The sequence below is a fragment of the Lethenteron reissneri genome, chromosome 25 (assembly GCF_015708825.2).
Source record: "Lethenteron reissneri isolate LAM-NWPU_2019-01 chromosome 25, ASM1570882v1, whole genome shotgun sequence".
In the NCBI taxonomy this organism is placed as follows: Eukaryota; Metazoa; Chordata; class Hyperoartia; order Petromyzontiformes; family Petromyzontidae; genus Lethenteron; species Lethenteron reissneri.
This window is the reverse complement of record NC_083803.1, coordinates 16,700,304-16,714,342: the sequence shown is the minus strand read 5'-3', so window position 1 is coordinate 16,714,342 and position 14,039 is coordinate 16,700,304. Positions and strand designations below refer to the sequence as shown.

At 55.0% G+C, this 14,039-nt stretch overlaps 1 protein-coding gene across 5 annotated transcripts in view; it reads right to left on the bottom strand.

Moving 5' to 3' along the window:
- The window catches only part of EHBP1 (EH domain binding protein 1), an 85,338-nt gene that overhangs the window by 14,701 nt on the left and 56,598 nt on the right, over window positions 1–14,039 (bottom strand). For all 5 annotated transcript variants that reach the window (XM_061559536.1, XM_061559537.1, XM_061559538.1 and 2 more), the window contains 4 exons: window positions 12,774–12,910; window positions 9,162–9,276; window positions 8,488–8,585; window positions 7,056–7,176 (listed from right to left, as the gene is read on the bottom strand). In XM_061559536.1, the coding sequence (XP_061415520.1) occupies window positions 7,056–7,176; window positions 8,488–8,585; window positions 9,162–9,276; window positions 12,774–12,910 (471 nt within the window). The remainder of the gene's footprint in view (window positions 1–7,055; window positions 7,177–8,487; window positions 8,586–9,161; window positions 9,277–12,773; window positions 12,911–14,039) is intronic.

The following is a 14,039-nucleotide window of genomic DNA, read 5'->3' as shown; positions in this document are numbered from 1 at the left end:
GTCAAGGTCAAACGTAACGTTACGCACACCAGGGGAAATCGCGAACCGATTCGTGCAGAGCTGGGGGTCACGAAACAACGGCAGAGGCCAGGGCCGCACGGCGACCGGCGTGAGCATCACGGCATCCGCGGTGCCGACACCGCCACCGCCGCTCCGAGTCCTCGCTCCCCCGGTCAACCGAGACAAAAACCTGGGAGTTCGGCTCCGTGCGGACGCACGAGACGCGTCTGCTACGGCTTATCACAAAAACACAAAACGCGTCTAAAATTTCCCCCGACAAAGGCAACGTTAAGCCAGATTACATGAGGCCCCGGCGCCCCCGGCACGGCCGCCGATCGACACGGCGCTGCATTTAATTGTGCAAACCGAGGCTCGAGGAACCAGTCAATCATCCATTGTCGCGTAACATCAATACTCGCTCGTAAAAATGTTTGGAATGTCTAGAATGTGCAGCGGGATGACAATAATCTCCCAAATGAAAGTGGGGCGAGCATGGCGGCGGACGAAATGACTCGCGCGGCGCGCGGCTTTGTGACGGGAGAGGGATTTGGTATCGAGCCGAGGCCGACACGGACCGCAGCTCAATTTGTGTCACATCTCTCCCCGCATTCTCTCGCGCTGCGGCGCTTTTGTCGCGTCGTCGCAGTATCGAGAGGAGGCCCCGTTTGTCCGGCAGGCGATCTAATCAGCCACAAGTGAAGGGGCGGGGGGGGGGAGGCTGGGAGAGAATGGGGGGGCTCTGCCGGTGGGGGGTGAGTGAGTGGGGTGGGGGGATAACGGGTGGGCTGCTGGAGAGAGTGTAGAGTCTATGCGGGAGAGGAGGTGGTTGACAATCAGAAAAGGTGGGGGGGGGGGGGGGGGGGGTCGCTAGGCGAGGGGGGGGGGGGAGACAAAAACACAAAACAAAATTTGAGAATAGAAAGAGAAGGGTGCGCGCCACTGGGCACTGAGGAGAGGACAATGGAGCAGAGGGGGATCATCGCGGCGCTGGGACGGGAATTAAAGGCAGAGCTAATCCCGGGCCGGGCCGGATTAACAGCCGCCATCGCCGCTTCTGCCGAGACGCCACTTGACCCGTGGATTAGAGATCCGCGTCGTCCCGGGACCTGGATACGAGCGATACGGAGCCCCTCGGTGTCGGCATCACCTTCGCGCGCACGCGGCAAACGCGCGTCGTGCATTACACAGATACTGTCTCTACATCCTCGGCACATGCCAAACGCACGTACGTCCCAAATACAAATCTCGCGTACGTCCCATACTTTGAGTACACACGAATCTCTCGCACATAAAACAGACGAGGATATCCCAAACAAACTCATTAGACACGCAGTACTAGTAAGGTCTCGGACCCCGACACACATCTCAGATACACCAGTCAAAACAAAAGCACAATTCCCGAATACGCACGACACACGCTCTAAGACACATCCCAAGCATGCAGCCTCAGATAACCACAACAACAACCAAAAAGTGACGTCAACGCCAGCAATTGTGCCAGGATAGGTGCACTTTAGGGTCACGTGAAGTGTCAAAGGTTCGCTGCTGGCAGGAGGTCACAGCACAGTCCTAGGTATTATGAGTTGACTGACCGAGATGACTGGCAGAAACACCACCACTCAGACGCACACACACACATCCCATACACGGTGATGCAGACACACACACACGTCCCTAGGGGAAACCCAAATCAGAGCGGTAGGGGGGGGGGGAGCTGGCGACAATGATCCGGTATTGTAGCGCTCCGAGCACAAAACCTACGGAAGTAGAAACCGCTCAAGACCCTCCCGTGGAGGCACAAGTTATCGGACGCAAAAATTGGCACAGACTTATAGAGGACGCGCGGTTACGTGGGCGAAGCATCACTCCCACGCAACGTGCATCACCGACAGCGGCAAAGCCTTCGTGGGCTGCCTTCATTGCCCAGAGGCAAAGTTCCAAGATTACTCATAACCAATCACAATCAAGATCAGTACGCAAATAACTTTGCCCAACAACTGCTTCCTGGGTCTCTATTGATAAATATTCTTTGCATGCCAATGGAATGTCACGTGGTTAGGTTCCAAGTTCATTCTGTTGAATTCAGGTGAGAAACTCAAGCGGCTCAGATAGTCTCATTTGCAAGAGTGACCTGTGGTGTTAGTCTGCCAGTATGTCTCGTCCCATTTTATATCGTCTTAAAGTTGCACATTGCCAGGCACAAGCGCTGTGGTGACATCACCGCCACTTAGTGGTGAATGGCGGTTGTTGTTGTTGTTACAGTCCCAACAGAGTAATGTTAAATAAAGGACAGCAAAAGTATTGTGCCTTGACAGCCGTGCATAACAGGTTGTTCTGGGCTCCGGGGTATTGTGTCGAGCACGAGGGGGCAGTGGAGATAGCTCATGGACACATTTCGAACCTCCCAGCCTCCACCAACCTGCGCTGACCAGAGCGGTGAAGTCTGATCAATTAACCCCCCCGACCCTCGTGGTGTGGAGGGAGGCCATCATCCAGCAGTGGATTGACCAAAAGGCTCAGCGTGTGCATGGATGTACAGGGAGAGTCAAAAGGGGACCCGAGTCCACTGTGGAGATTACACATTCCAATGGCGGGGACCAGTCCATCTACATTGGGCACCGGTGTCAACATGTTGGTACGTGCACACGGGGCGCGTCTACGACCAAAGTACCCGCGCAGCGTGCACGATGTCATCAGATTTCAGAAAGCTAAGCAGGAGGGAGCTTGGGCTAGCGCTTGGGATGGGTGACCGCCAGCGGCATGCTTGCCAAGGGTGTTGTGGGCGTGAGGCTGCTAACGTGGCCATGCGATGGCAGCGCTGCGAGCGTCACCCGTTACGCGTGCGAGCATTCTGTCCAACTGCTTTTCTGAACGGTCAACGACGGCCGATTTGCATTTAGATGCAGATCCACGCGCTCCTCTTTCTGTCTGCCCGGTGGAACTCCGAAGTGTGCAGCTCTCCGCGCTTCCACGCTCACTTCGTGGCTCTCGTTCCACTTCATTTCTCAGCGGCCGTTGCGTCCGGCAGCTGCCGGCATGCACTAATTAAGAACCGTTCGCCGTCCTGCACGTACAACAATACGTGCGGGCTCCAATCGTGCGCTTCCGTCAAAAGGCCGCGGGTAGCGAGACACGGGCCCGGCCACGCGAGTACGGCCGGGGCGACGGCGGCACGAACGCCACAGCGCCTCCAAAAATGCGGGTCAGAGGTGACAGCTGTCCATCAGGACTCGCAAACAAGAGAGTGGTGTTTACGGAGAGGCTGAGCCTACGCCGGCACACAAGCCCGCACACCTTCAGCGCCAGTGCGCCTCCTGGCTACCGCATCTTGTTTTGGGTTCCTCTTTGGGGGGTGCTGTGTGGGATGAAGGAGAGGGAGTGGCGAGGGAACGCGCGCGGGAATTTGTCAGTTTTTGTTCGGGCTTTTCTAAACCTCCCAGCTTCTGTCATTCAGACGAACCGCACCGCTTCTCAGTATTTCTAGATCTGAAACTTAAGCGGCCGTTTTTCAAAACCATAACCGAAGCTTCAATTAAATGAGTTTACCCGAGTCAGGGGTCCGAGTAATAAAATGATAATCAAAGGTGGCTTTTAACAAAACACACTGCAAAGGAATTATCCTTATTGTGGTTCAATCGCTGACTAGCCCTTTTCTCGTAGCCTTCAAACTTACTTTCCAATTCATTAAGATAGAAAGCAAGTCTTTCACAAAAGAGACACACTGTGACAAGCTGGGCAAGCCCGTGTGATCAGCCAGCACGTTCTCAACAAGATTATTCCATCACTTGGAATATTCGATGGGGAGAGCCAATTGCTTTTGCAAACATCAACTGCTTCATTTGGGAATTATCTGAATCATTAACGACGCAATCCCCGACACTTTAATTACCCCCCAGGGAAGCCCAGCAGGTGTTATATAAATACTCACATGTTTAGCCCAGGAGTTAATTGATTCATTAACTAATTAATGTCACCTCTGCCCCTGGCAGCCCCCCCTCGCCCCCCCACCACTTTCTCCCGACCATCACATCCCACCGCACAATTTGCGTTCGTTAAGAAAATAATCCTGTCCATCACTTCGTTAACGCTTCCCCTCGCCGCTAACGAGCAGAGCACACCGCCCCCCCTCCCCCGCACAGCGCTCGTTACCACGACTCTAATTGCCAGCCCGCGGCCTCGCGTATCGGCAGCAAGGCTCGTCCAACGCAAGGAGTCGCTCGGCGTGGGAGCGAGCGAGAGGGTGAGCAGGTGAGCGAGCGAGAGGGTGAGTAGGTGAGCGAGCGAGCACGAAACGACGCCCAACCAGAATGACGGTGCTGTGGGGAGAGTACGCGGGGGGAGGGGGGGCACGGCGGCGGCCGCCTAGGAAGGGCCCGGTTATGACCGGCGGCCGCTGCTGACACTTTCTCCCGTGGCTCCCGGCTACGCTGGGATCCCTGCGGAGAATGCTAACGGCCTCCCAGGTGCCAGAGCGACCGCTCCGCATGGGGCCCGTGGGGGGCAGTGGCTCCAGTCAGCGGGGAGGCCCAGGATGGAATTTAAGATCTCCGTAAAATAAACTAAGGTGGAGGTCGAGGGAGGGCATTGTTTTCTAAAACTGTGATGGCGCAAATTCTCTCCCGCGCGGAGCGTGCTCGCAACGGAAGTTGCAACGTGAAAAAAGACACCGTGGGCGTCGATGCCGACTTGATTACAGATTTTGCCCGTTCTGTTTTTAAGTTTAAATTGTGACTGGGTCTCCCCCACCCCCCTTGCATCTCCTCCCTCCGTGGCACAGCCACCACGTGGCCCCAAAAGCACCCTCAGCCTAGCTCACATGTTAAACAAACCCCCCCCCCCCCCCCTGCTATTAGCCGATTGGGAAGGTAATTGTAATTCAAATGTTTTAAATGTCAATTACTGGACCACGGCCTTCAATTGGCTTTTGTAGGACATTGCGATGGCTACACCCACCAGGCCATTGGGCTTCTCCATGCCCCCCTCCCTCTCTCCCTCCCCTGGGGCTCAACTCTCCCCCTCTAGCACCCCTCCCTCCCGCCGCTCTTCACGCAACTCGCATACATTTAGCCCCACGCCCGCTGAAGCTGGATCGCGTGGGCGCGAATAAGCCATCGCTAAAAATACATTATTAGCTTGCGAACTGAAAATGTACGAAACCGCACCCCTCCTCCCCGCCCCACCCCGCCCCCCCGTCTCTCTCACACAAAAACACCTTTTCACGCAAACGCCTGTCAATTTGCCCACTTGTTTTACCCACCCACCGTGGATTGCTCGCCAGGTCACACGGTGTAAATTAGCTGCACTGGAAGCAGCAGGCCCCGCACCCTCAACGGCACTCTTTACCCCCCAAAGCAAACAGGGGCGAGAGGGCCCGCAGTGAAAACAAGGACGCATCACGGCCACCCTCCAAACGCACTTCACGGCATGCAGGCAGCCCCCCTTCCCCCCCGCGGCCCATGCTGAGTGGGCGGCAACGGGAGCCCACCCAGGTGTAATGTACCTGAGGGGGGGGGGGTGCGGGGCTGACTAATGATATTTTGTACACACACACACACTGAATGCGTGTATGCGTGCGTGCGTGAGTGTCTGCCGAGTGTAAAGCACGTGGGGGTTGTGTGTGCCGGGGCAAGTGGAAGAGAGTGCCTTGTGCGTGTGCATGTTTGCACACTTGAGCGTGGGTGTGTGCATGTCCGTTTGCCTGTGCGTGCACAAAACGGTCGTGGAGTGGGTAGCGCACTACACTACGCACTCATTAAGCTCACGAGCATTAACTGGATCTGGGCCTCACCTAGGTCGACTTAGCCTTGAAGGAGTACCTGGTACTATGTTAAACATAACCACTGCGGAGACAAAGGGCACGGTGCTGGCCACCTAACCGCCCCCCCCACCCCCCCCCCCCGTGTGTGCTGGGCCTGCCCTAATCTGTGCTCGCAAACAGCACTTGCTCCAACAGCATGTTAAAGGCTATAGAGCGGATGTTTGTTGTTGTTGTGTGTGTGCATGTCTGTGTGTGTGTGTGCACGTGCTGTGCACCACAATCCCAGCGGTTTGATTCCTGTCCGAGAACACTGGACACACCACCCGTCGCTATTGGTATCGGAGCCTGGCTAGGATCAACACAAAGCCAACTCGGTACATCGAGCATGATCATCGCCGGCCGCAATGAAACAAAGGCAGTGTGACGCAAGCGGTGCCGACAACACTACCCCATCGTGCACCACGCAGGCGTTAACGGGAGCTCGCTAACAACGCCCGTCCCAACAGGCTGCATGACCTCAACGCGGAGTATCCGCGCGTGCACGCGAGTGTTTATTTATTTATTTATTCTTTATACAAAAGATCGAGTCTCTGTGGCCCCGGTGCGTTGTGCGCATGGCGGCACAGAGCGGCCGTTGGTGTAACCAACGCCCACCCACCGACCCACCCACCCCGCACACTCCGCTCTTCGCGCCCGAGTCGCCGTTCCAGGCTCGTGCCTCTCACACGACCACGCGCTCGCTGGGAGTTCTCTCTTGCCATGCGCGCGACTCTCTCTCCCGTGACGGCAACAGCAGCAAGTAAAAGGAGCGGAGTCGCTCGTCGCTACATTTGGTATTTGCACGAGCATGGGGCCCGACAGCGGCCAATGAGACTTTCGGATGTCGCGCTCCACACGTCACTGCGGTGGGATCCGCTTGGTGGAGAAAACGGCGGCTTTAAAATCTTAGCCTGATGTACATAAACCCGCACATGCCTAAAGGATCACACGCAGACACATACAAACCCAACACACGATGCCGCCACAATGCTCAGGTCTCCGTGCCTTGTGCCGAATTCTCTTCGGAATATCCTTTTGCCTTGTACCCCCTGCCACCGTGCTCTCTCCCCTATTCTGGCTTCCTGCGCACCCTGTCCACACGTTTCCCTGCGCCTCCTTTGTTCGCCGATCCCCTCTTCTCCCGAGCTGCTGTCGCACCCTCGACTTATTCACCCACACCTTGTTCACTTTGTGCTCTTGTTCACTTGTTCACTCTGTTGTCCCCCGCGTCCCTTGCACCCCCTCGTCCCCCGCGTACCGGTCTCCATGAGGAAGCGCAGGCGTTTCTCGACGCGGGCGGCGCGCGTGTCGATCTGCCTCTGCTCGCACTCCAGCGCCGACAGCTCCCCCACCACGTACTGACTCGTGTCTAGGAACTCCTGCAAGCGGGGAGCATTCCGTGTGGTGACCGTCACGTGCATGTGCGTGCGTGCAACACGATGGCGCGCATTACGTTTACACGGGCGCGTGGTCATACGAGGGGTGTCCGGGAAGAAGCCGATCACCCACGTTGGGTTTTGTTGAAAGTTGTCGGATTAATCTTCTTGGTTCTTTCGGTAAAGTCACGTAGAAGGGAAGTAATAAAATAATAAAAATAAAACATAATAAAACAATTCTCACGACGTTTCGGCCACAACGCAAGCAGCCGTCCTCAGGTGAAAACCAGGTCCGTCGAGGCGACGTGACTTTACCGAAAGAACCAAGAACCAAGAAGATTTACCAAGAAGATGAATCCCTGCAGTCACGAAAGCTTTAAATCGAAAAATTGTCGGATTAAGTGAATAAAAAAAGTCAAGTAATAAGTTAATTGTACAGAAATCTCGGTGGGAGATGATACATTAAAAACACTTTACAAACATCATACGTGCATTGTTACCAACTTCAACGTGCTATCTTGAGTTATCTTAGATAAACTATAGCAGTATGGGGGGTTATCAATTTTTTTAAAAATTCAGAACACCCCACATGTGAGAATAACTCCCAAGCCAAACTTGCGAGGTAGCCGCTGACATCTTACAACACATGACGCGAGCTGGCCAGCAAGTTCAGGGGGGACTATCACGGTGCAAGAGCACGGGGCCTGCGTGGCCGCCGAGATCCTGGGTTCGAATCCATGTCCCACCTTCCCGTGATCAACCCCGGTTCTCAAGCCCAGCAAAGCCGACGGTCTCCGCACAGAACTGCGCCAAGCAAAAATCACACGGACATTGTTTCGCATTTGCTAAATTCGGTTTTACCGACAGGCAAGGAACACTGCTTGCAGTGCATACGCAAGGTGCAGCACGTGACTGGTATTGGCAAAAAGGCAAATGACGCGACTCCCAGAAGCAGACCTGTGGACGTCATCTTCTAAAGCTGCGGGGGATTTCAAGAGAAATTCCTTCATCTCGCGGCACGTAGCCAGCGGCGCAGCTTGAATATAATTGGGAATAAAATCCAACGGTTGCTCAAACGGAAGCCGTTGACAGGAGGTACGTGAGGAGGTTTCGCGTCCTCGCAAGCAGGTGCGATACAAGCGACCACAGCAGCTGCTCTCTCTCGCAAGGGAGACGGAGCTGGATATCATCATGGCGGAGGGTACGCAAACTCACACAGGAGTCACGCTCGCAACCACGCCTGCCTGCCGTTGGGTCAGCAGCTGGAGACACACGCACGCACGCACGCACGCGGGTGGCGATGCGAGACCTCACCTCCTCCTCCGACGCCTGCCGCCCAATGGGGGCCGCTCCATCTCTGTCCCGCGACCGCTCCCTCCGCTCCTCGCTCGGCGACTTCTGTCTCCTGGGCTCTGCGGACGACGTGGTTCGCGACCCTCAGTGTTTCGTCAACACGCCAACCGCTCACCGCAGAAACATTTAATAAATTAAACCAAAGTTTCTCCACACTCAAGCTGGCGGGAAGCAGTACTCATCTTCACTGGCCGTGCTGAACCAGCAGTGTAAATTCCACATTCGTATTCTGAATGTAAAAACAAATGTGCCGCTATTATGCGTGTCCTGTACTGCTTTTCTAATCCGGGGCTCCCTTGAAAACAGACCTTTATTCTCAATGGGCTCTCACCTGACTTGACATAAAAATCCGATCGATTCATTTATAAATAATGCACCAGTCATTTCAAAGGGCATCCAGGGTTGACTTCCCACAAAATGGAACTCAATTCACCAACGCACACGCAGAATTAAGGGCCAAATTGACCTCCAAACAGTGTTTGAACCTTCCGATTGCAAATTAAATACTCTGCCAGAGCAGAGCCTCAGTCAGGCTGAAGAGTCCCGCTAAGGAAGCGTGACCTATTACTAACAAAGCACGGTGCCCGCTGTAAGCCCGCGACGTCGCTACGTGTGCGGTGAGACGGGTCCGGCACCTGGTTTCCCCTCCACCAGCTGCGTGAAGGACTGCAGCTGCGTCTTCCTGACCGTAGAGTCGCGGTTGAAGAGCGGGGCGCCCCGCAGACGACGCAGCCCCTCCGCGCCGCCCTCCTGCCGAGGCAGCAATGGTCGCGCCGTTTAAAACGACCGTCGCGCCCCGACAATGACGCAGGCTTCGTCGTCGCGTTCCGACGACGACGCCCGACATTCGTCAGCGCCGACGCCACGCGCACGCAAATGCCCACGGGTAAAGTAAAGCGAGCAGCGGAGAACCAACACGCGGACGCATTCACGGGTGTGCGCGCGCGTTCACTGCGACGTGCGTCGTCACAGCGGCTCGGGTCGTGTGTTTTGGGCCGCTGGGTCTCGTCGGCGAGATCCAGCTACCGGTGTGGTCTACTGGCCAAACGTGCGTATGGGGTTGTTCCTCCGCCGACCTGGAGCTTACCGCTACACGTACGTGCGAACGCACACGCAGACGCACGCCCCAATTGTGATTGTCTGCGCCTGTGTGCATGTTTGGAGAAGCGTGCGCGTACGCACAGCGACGCGCCCACCCACGCGCGCTCCGCCGCGTGGCGACGGCGTCATTGCCCGCACGGTGATCGCCAAGCGCCGATCCGGTTACGGAGCCGCCGTCGGGGAGGCCAAGGTCAAGAAGGAAGCGCTCGTGTTTGTACAACGCAGACGCACAGACGCGCAGACGCGCAAGCACAAATAAACACGCGCCGTCGCACAGACGCGCGCACACACAATCACCAGCTCACAGTCACACCGGAAGACTGCTTGGGCAGGTGCTGTTAGCGAGTCCCTATTGTAGCTGGTAAGGAACGTGGAGTAGTAGTGTGCTCAGCACCACCTTTGTCTATCCAGCTGTTGTTTAGGCACAGAAGACGTGTGATCATTTAACGCCCGAAGGCATCTGGGAGATGCCCAGCAAATATTTAAATGCCACATCCCACTGATATTATCCGTGGCCAGTAATCAAACCAAGTTCAGCGTGGTGAGTAGGATCAGTGTGGTGCACAAGCCACTATGCCACCACCTTACCCAGTATGCAACACACAGATCCCCCATATAGCCTTCAAACGACTCTTGGGGCAAGTGCTGTTAGCAAGCACCTATGAAAGCCGGCAAGGAACACGAATTGGTGGGTGGGCCAGCACTACGCCGGTATGCGCGCGCAGACACACACAGCCTCGCATGCACTGGATTATCCAGGCCACACGAGAAAAGAATATTCGTGTTAAATAAAACATGGGCGCATTACAGGTGCGAGTTATTCATGACCTGCAGTGTATCCCGGGCCACGATGTTTCCTGTAGCGGGATGGCGAGATATTTCCACGCAGCCCAGCGCAATATTTTCCCTCTCAAACAAGCAAATCGCATTCATCAGCCATTATCTGTCTACTGCTGGATGAAAGAAAACCCTAGCCGTCACACCATATCTCACTGTCTTGCGATAAGATATAATTTCCAAACGAGCTATGATAAAATCTGGAAAAAGACGACATCAGCAGCATAATTTAAATAATAAAGATTGACTGAAAGAATAATGTGCAAATATCGAGAAGTGTAGATTTCACTTGAATCTTAAACCTCTTACAAGCATGAATAATTGCCACGTTTAACCTTTAACAATTTATAATTAATTCATATCGTCTGACTTTGAGCCATCGTTGGCTGTGCTAATAATGACCAAACACAAAGAATTAGATAGAAACATGAATACATAAAACACACGTGTGTTTTAGCAGAGTACACGCACATTACACTCTGTATACGGCAATCGTACAGATCCCCCCTGAAGCCAAAACAGATTATTTGGGCACGTGCTGTTAGCGAGCACATGAGGGTCAACATTCTACACGGCGGGGATCTGTGACGTTGTACCATGCCCGACCGCCTTTGTCTCCCCAGTGTTACGCTAATAACTATTTTGAGGCGGAGCTGAACAAGGGGAGGCTCAGGACAGGTTCAGATATGGTTGGGGTAAGTGCTGTTCGTGAGCACATATTAAGACCTGTATGGCAGGACCTTAATAACTTGGGCCACTGGTTTGGGAGTGCTAATCACTATGCTTTCACTCCCCACCAAACACACAAAGATCCCTGTGTAGTCTGAACAGACTGTTGGAGCAAGTGCTGCTAGCGAGCACCTATGAAGGCCGACATGGCACACGAAGGGCTGGGTGGCCAGCACCATGCCCGTTCGCCTTTGTCTCCCCAGCGGCCATGTTTACACACCACACCAGGTAATCATTTGAGGCCGAGTCGACCTTAGTGAGGCCACAGAACCGGTTCAGATAATCGCCACCGATGTTGGCAGGTTCATAGCGCAGCGCGCTAACCGCTACACTACCGCTCCCCAAATAGACAGGTACGTTCACACACACAACCACACGTCAATAAAGCCCTGGGACCGGGTCCGACTCCGGTGGCGCTGGGTTAAACGCGGCGTCGCGGTGACACCGAGTCACCTCGCGGGGGAGGAGGGGCACCGCCGGGGGCCGCCAGCGGGAGAGAAACGCCGGGGCGTGACGACCGGCACAGACGTCGCACTTTATCGCGCGCCGCAGCCCCGCCAGCGTGCAGCCCGACGCCCTGGCATACGCACAATGGCCTAATGAACTTGGGAGCTGGGCTGCCGGGGACGATGACGGGCGCCGGCGGAGGGGATACAGCGAGCGAGCGAGGGGAACAGTGGGGGAGGAGCTGGGGGAGTTCTGTTGGAGGGGATGAGAGGGGAGGGAGCGGCGATGTGCGCAGAGCTTTTTGTCAAAACAAATTTTTAAAAGGAGAATTCGTTTTTTGACCCGTCAGGCACGCCCACCCACACTCCCTCTGCCCGCCGAGTTTGCGTAACGAGGTGGGATGGGCCGCGTGCGGTGGTTGCCAATGCGACACGCGCCGGCCCTGTTAACAGTGGGGCCCGCATTGCGCCGCAGACGCCGCCGCGTTTCTGCCACCGCGGCGGCTTCCCTCGTCCGCCGGCGACCGGTTTTGTTTTAATCCCAGGGCCGTTTTGTTGGAGCCAAGCAGAGGGGGAGAAGAAAAAAAAAACGAAATCCCGCGCGGCAATCTCCTCCGCCACTTTGCATCCGCCGAGCCGATTTTGGCACCATCAGTAACCGGAAATTTTAATCACAATAACGCTCTTTCATTTTGCCGGATAGCGTTTGTGAAATCAGTGGCCCCGTGCACCATTATATGGTGGCCTAATACAAAAATCACTGATATAACAAGTCTGTTTAATTAAAACACAAAATTTCATGGCGTAACAATCATTGGCTATGCACTACAGACCTCGGTGCACTAAGAAATTTCAAGATGGTCGATGACGTGTCCTCCCATGGACGATAGTTTGCATCGTTACTGCGGTTGCGCGCTGCCGCACTCGGGTGAGCCGGGCTACGATTTTTGGTTCAATTGCAAACCAATAGTCATCCAATCAGCGGAAAATTTGCACTCTTGTAAACCAGACTCATACTGGTCTCTTGTCCATCTAAGCAGCAGAAAACCCTCGGCTACACGGATCTGAACGCCATTGTGGATTCCGTGCGGTGGTGGTGGTGGTGCGTGCGGCTTGTGCCGGGCGATTTCTCACCAGGCCTTGCTCGTGGCTGCCGTTCTCCGTGCCAGGCCTCTGCTGCTGTGGCGATGTCGACACGGCCGAGGACAGAGACCCCGAGCCCCGGCTCCGTGACTCAGACGCTCGTCCGACCGCAGCCTCGCTCGTCCCTCCTGCGGTCGTCACAAGTCCAAACGAACGAAGCGTCCATCTCACGTGGTGCGACGGGGCGGGCAAGCAGAGCGAACGCGGGGAAGAAAGCGTTGCCCTGGCCGGCACCGGTTTCTAGCCCGGCAATGCCACATGGGAGGGTACGGCCTGAATCCGCGTCTGGCCTCCTGGCCTCGTGATCGACTGCACCAATGACTTGATCCAGAGTTGTGAGGGTCGCCACATATTAGAGGTGGATTTTCATAATTGTATTACATTTTTCAGGGTGTGATTATTTAAAATCGTGGGGAAATTCGGATGTGGGAATCCAACCCACGTTGGTGGGATGCGAGAGCTGAGACACAGCGGGGACTGCAGGTAAACGCTCGCTCTCTCCCTTCTGGCATGGGAAATTTAGAAATCACGTTTGAGCATTCGCCGCCCCGCAGAGCACACACAGCAAATCCATGCCTTAAAAAGCACGACACACCACTGCAGCGGCACTCTCGAAGCATCGCGATGACCGCGCCGGCGTCTTCACACGAAGTGAACGCAGACAAACGGCGGTTAGCTCTGGTCAGTATGCGCGGCGTTGCAACTGAGGCTTTAGGTTGATTGGTGGAAAGCTACGAATGATTAGCTTTTGACAATTTCATCATTGAGGAGAAAGGCCAAATGAGAGGTTAAGTGCTCAACACTGCTAATCGGTGTGTGTGTGTAGCCATCTTAAACATCTGGCTCATACCTGGCTCAATGTGAGCCTTACCTAGGTTATACAACTGCCTGCATCGAAAAAAACAAAGGATGAGAAAAAAATAATAAATCCGGATGGGATTTTTTTTGTTCGCGACTTTCTCCACAACGTGTTCCCACGGTAAAACTGGTACGAGCAAGGCTGAGGAGGCTAAGTTATTCCGCTCGTCTTTAGCTTCCAGCAGCTTTGGCAGCAGCTCAAATTGGAACTCCTGGCCGAAATATTGTCGGATGTTTTCCCGGTTTAAACCCACAAAACGTACAGTCCAAAGGGACCCCCTACCCCCGCCCCCCCCCCCCCCCCGCTCACGAACAGGCACCTCGTGTTGCAGTAACGCGTGCGTGCGTTGTGTCGTATATGCCGCAGAGTTATGCCACCATCTTCACCAGCTTTGTGCC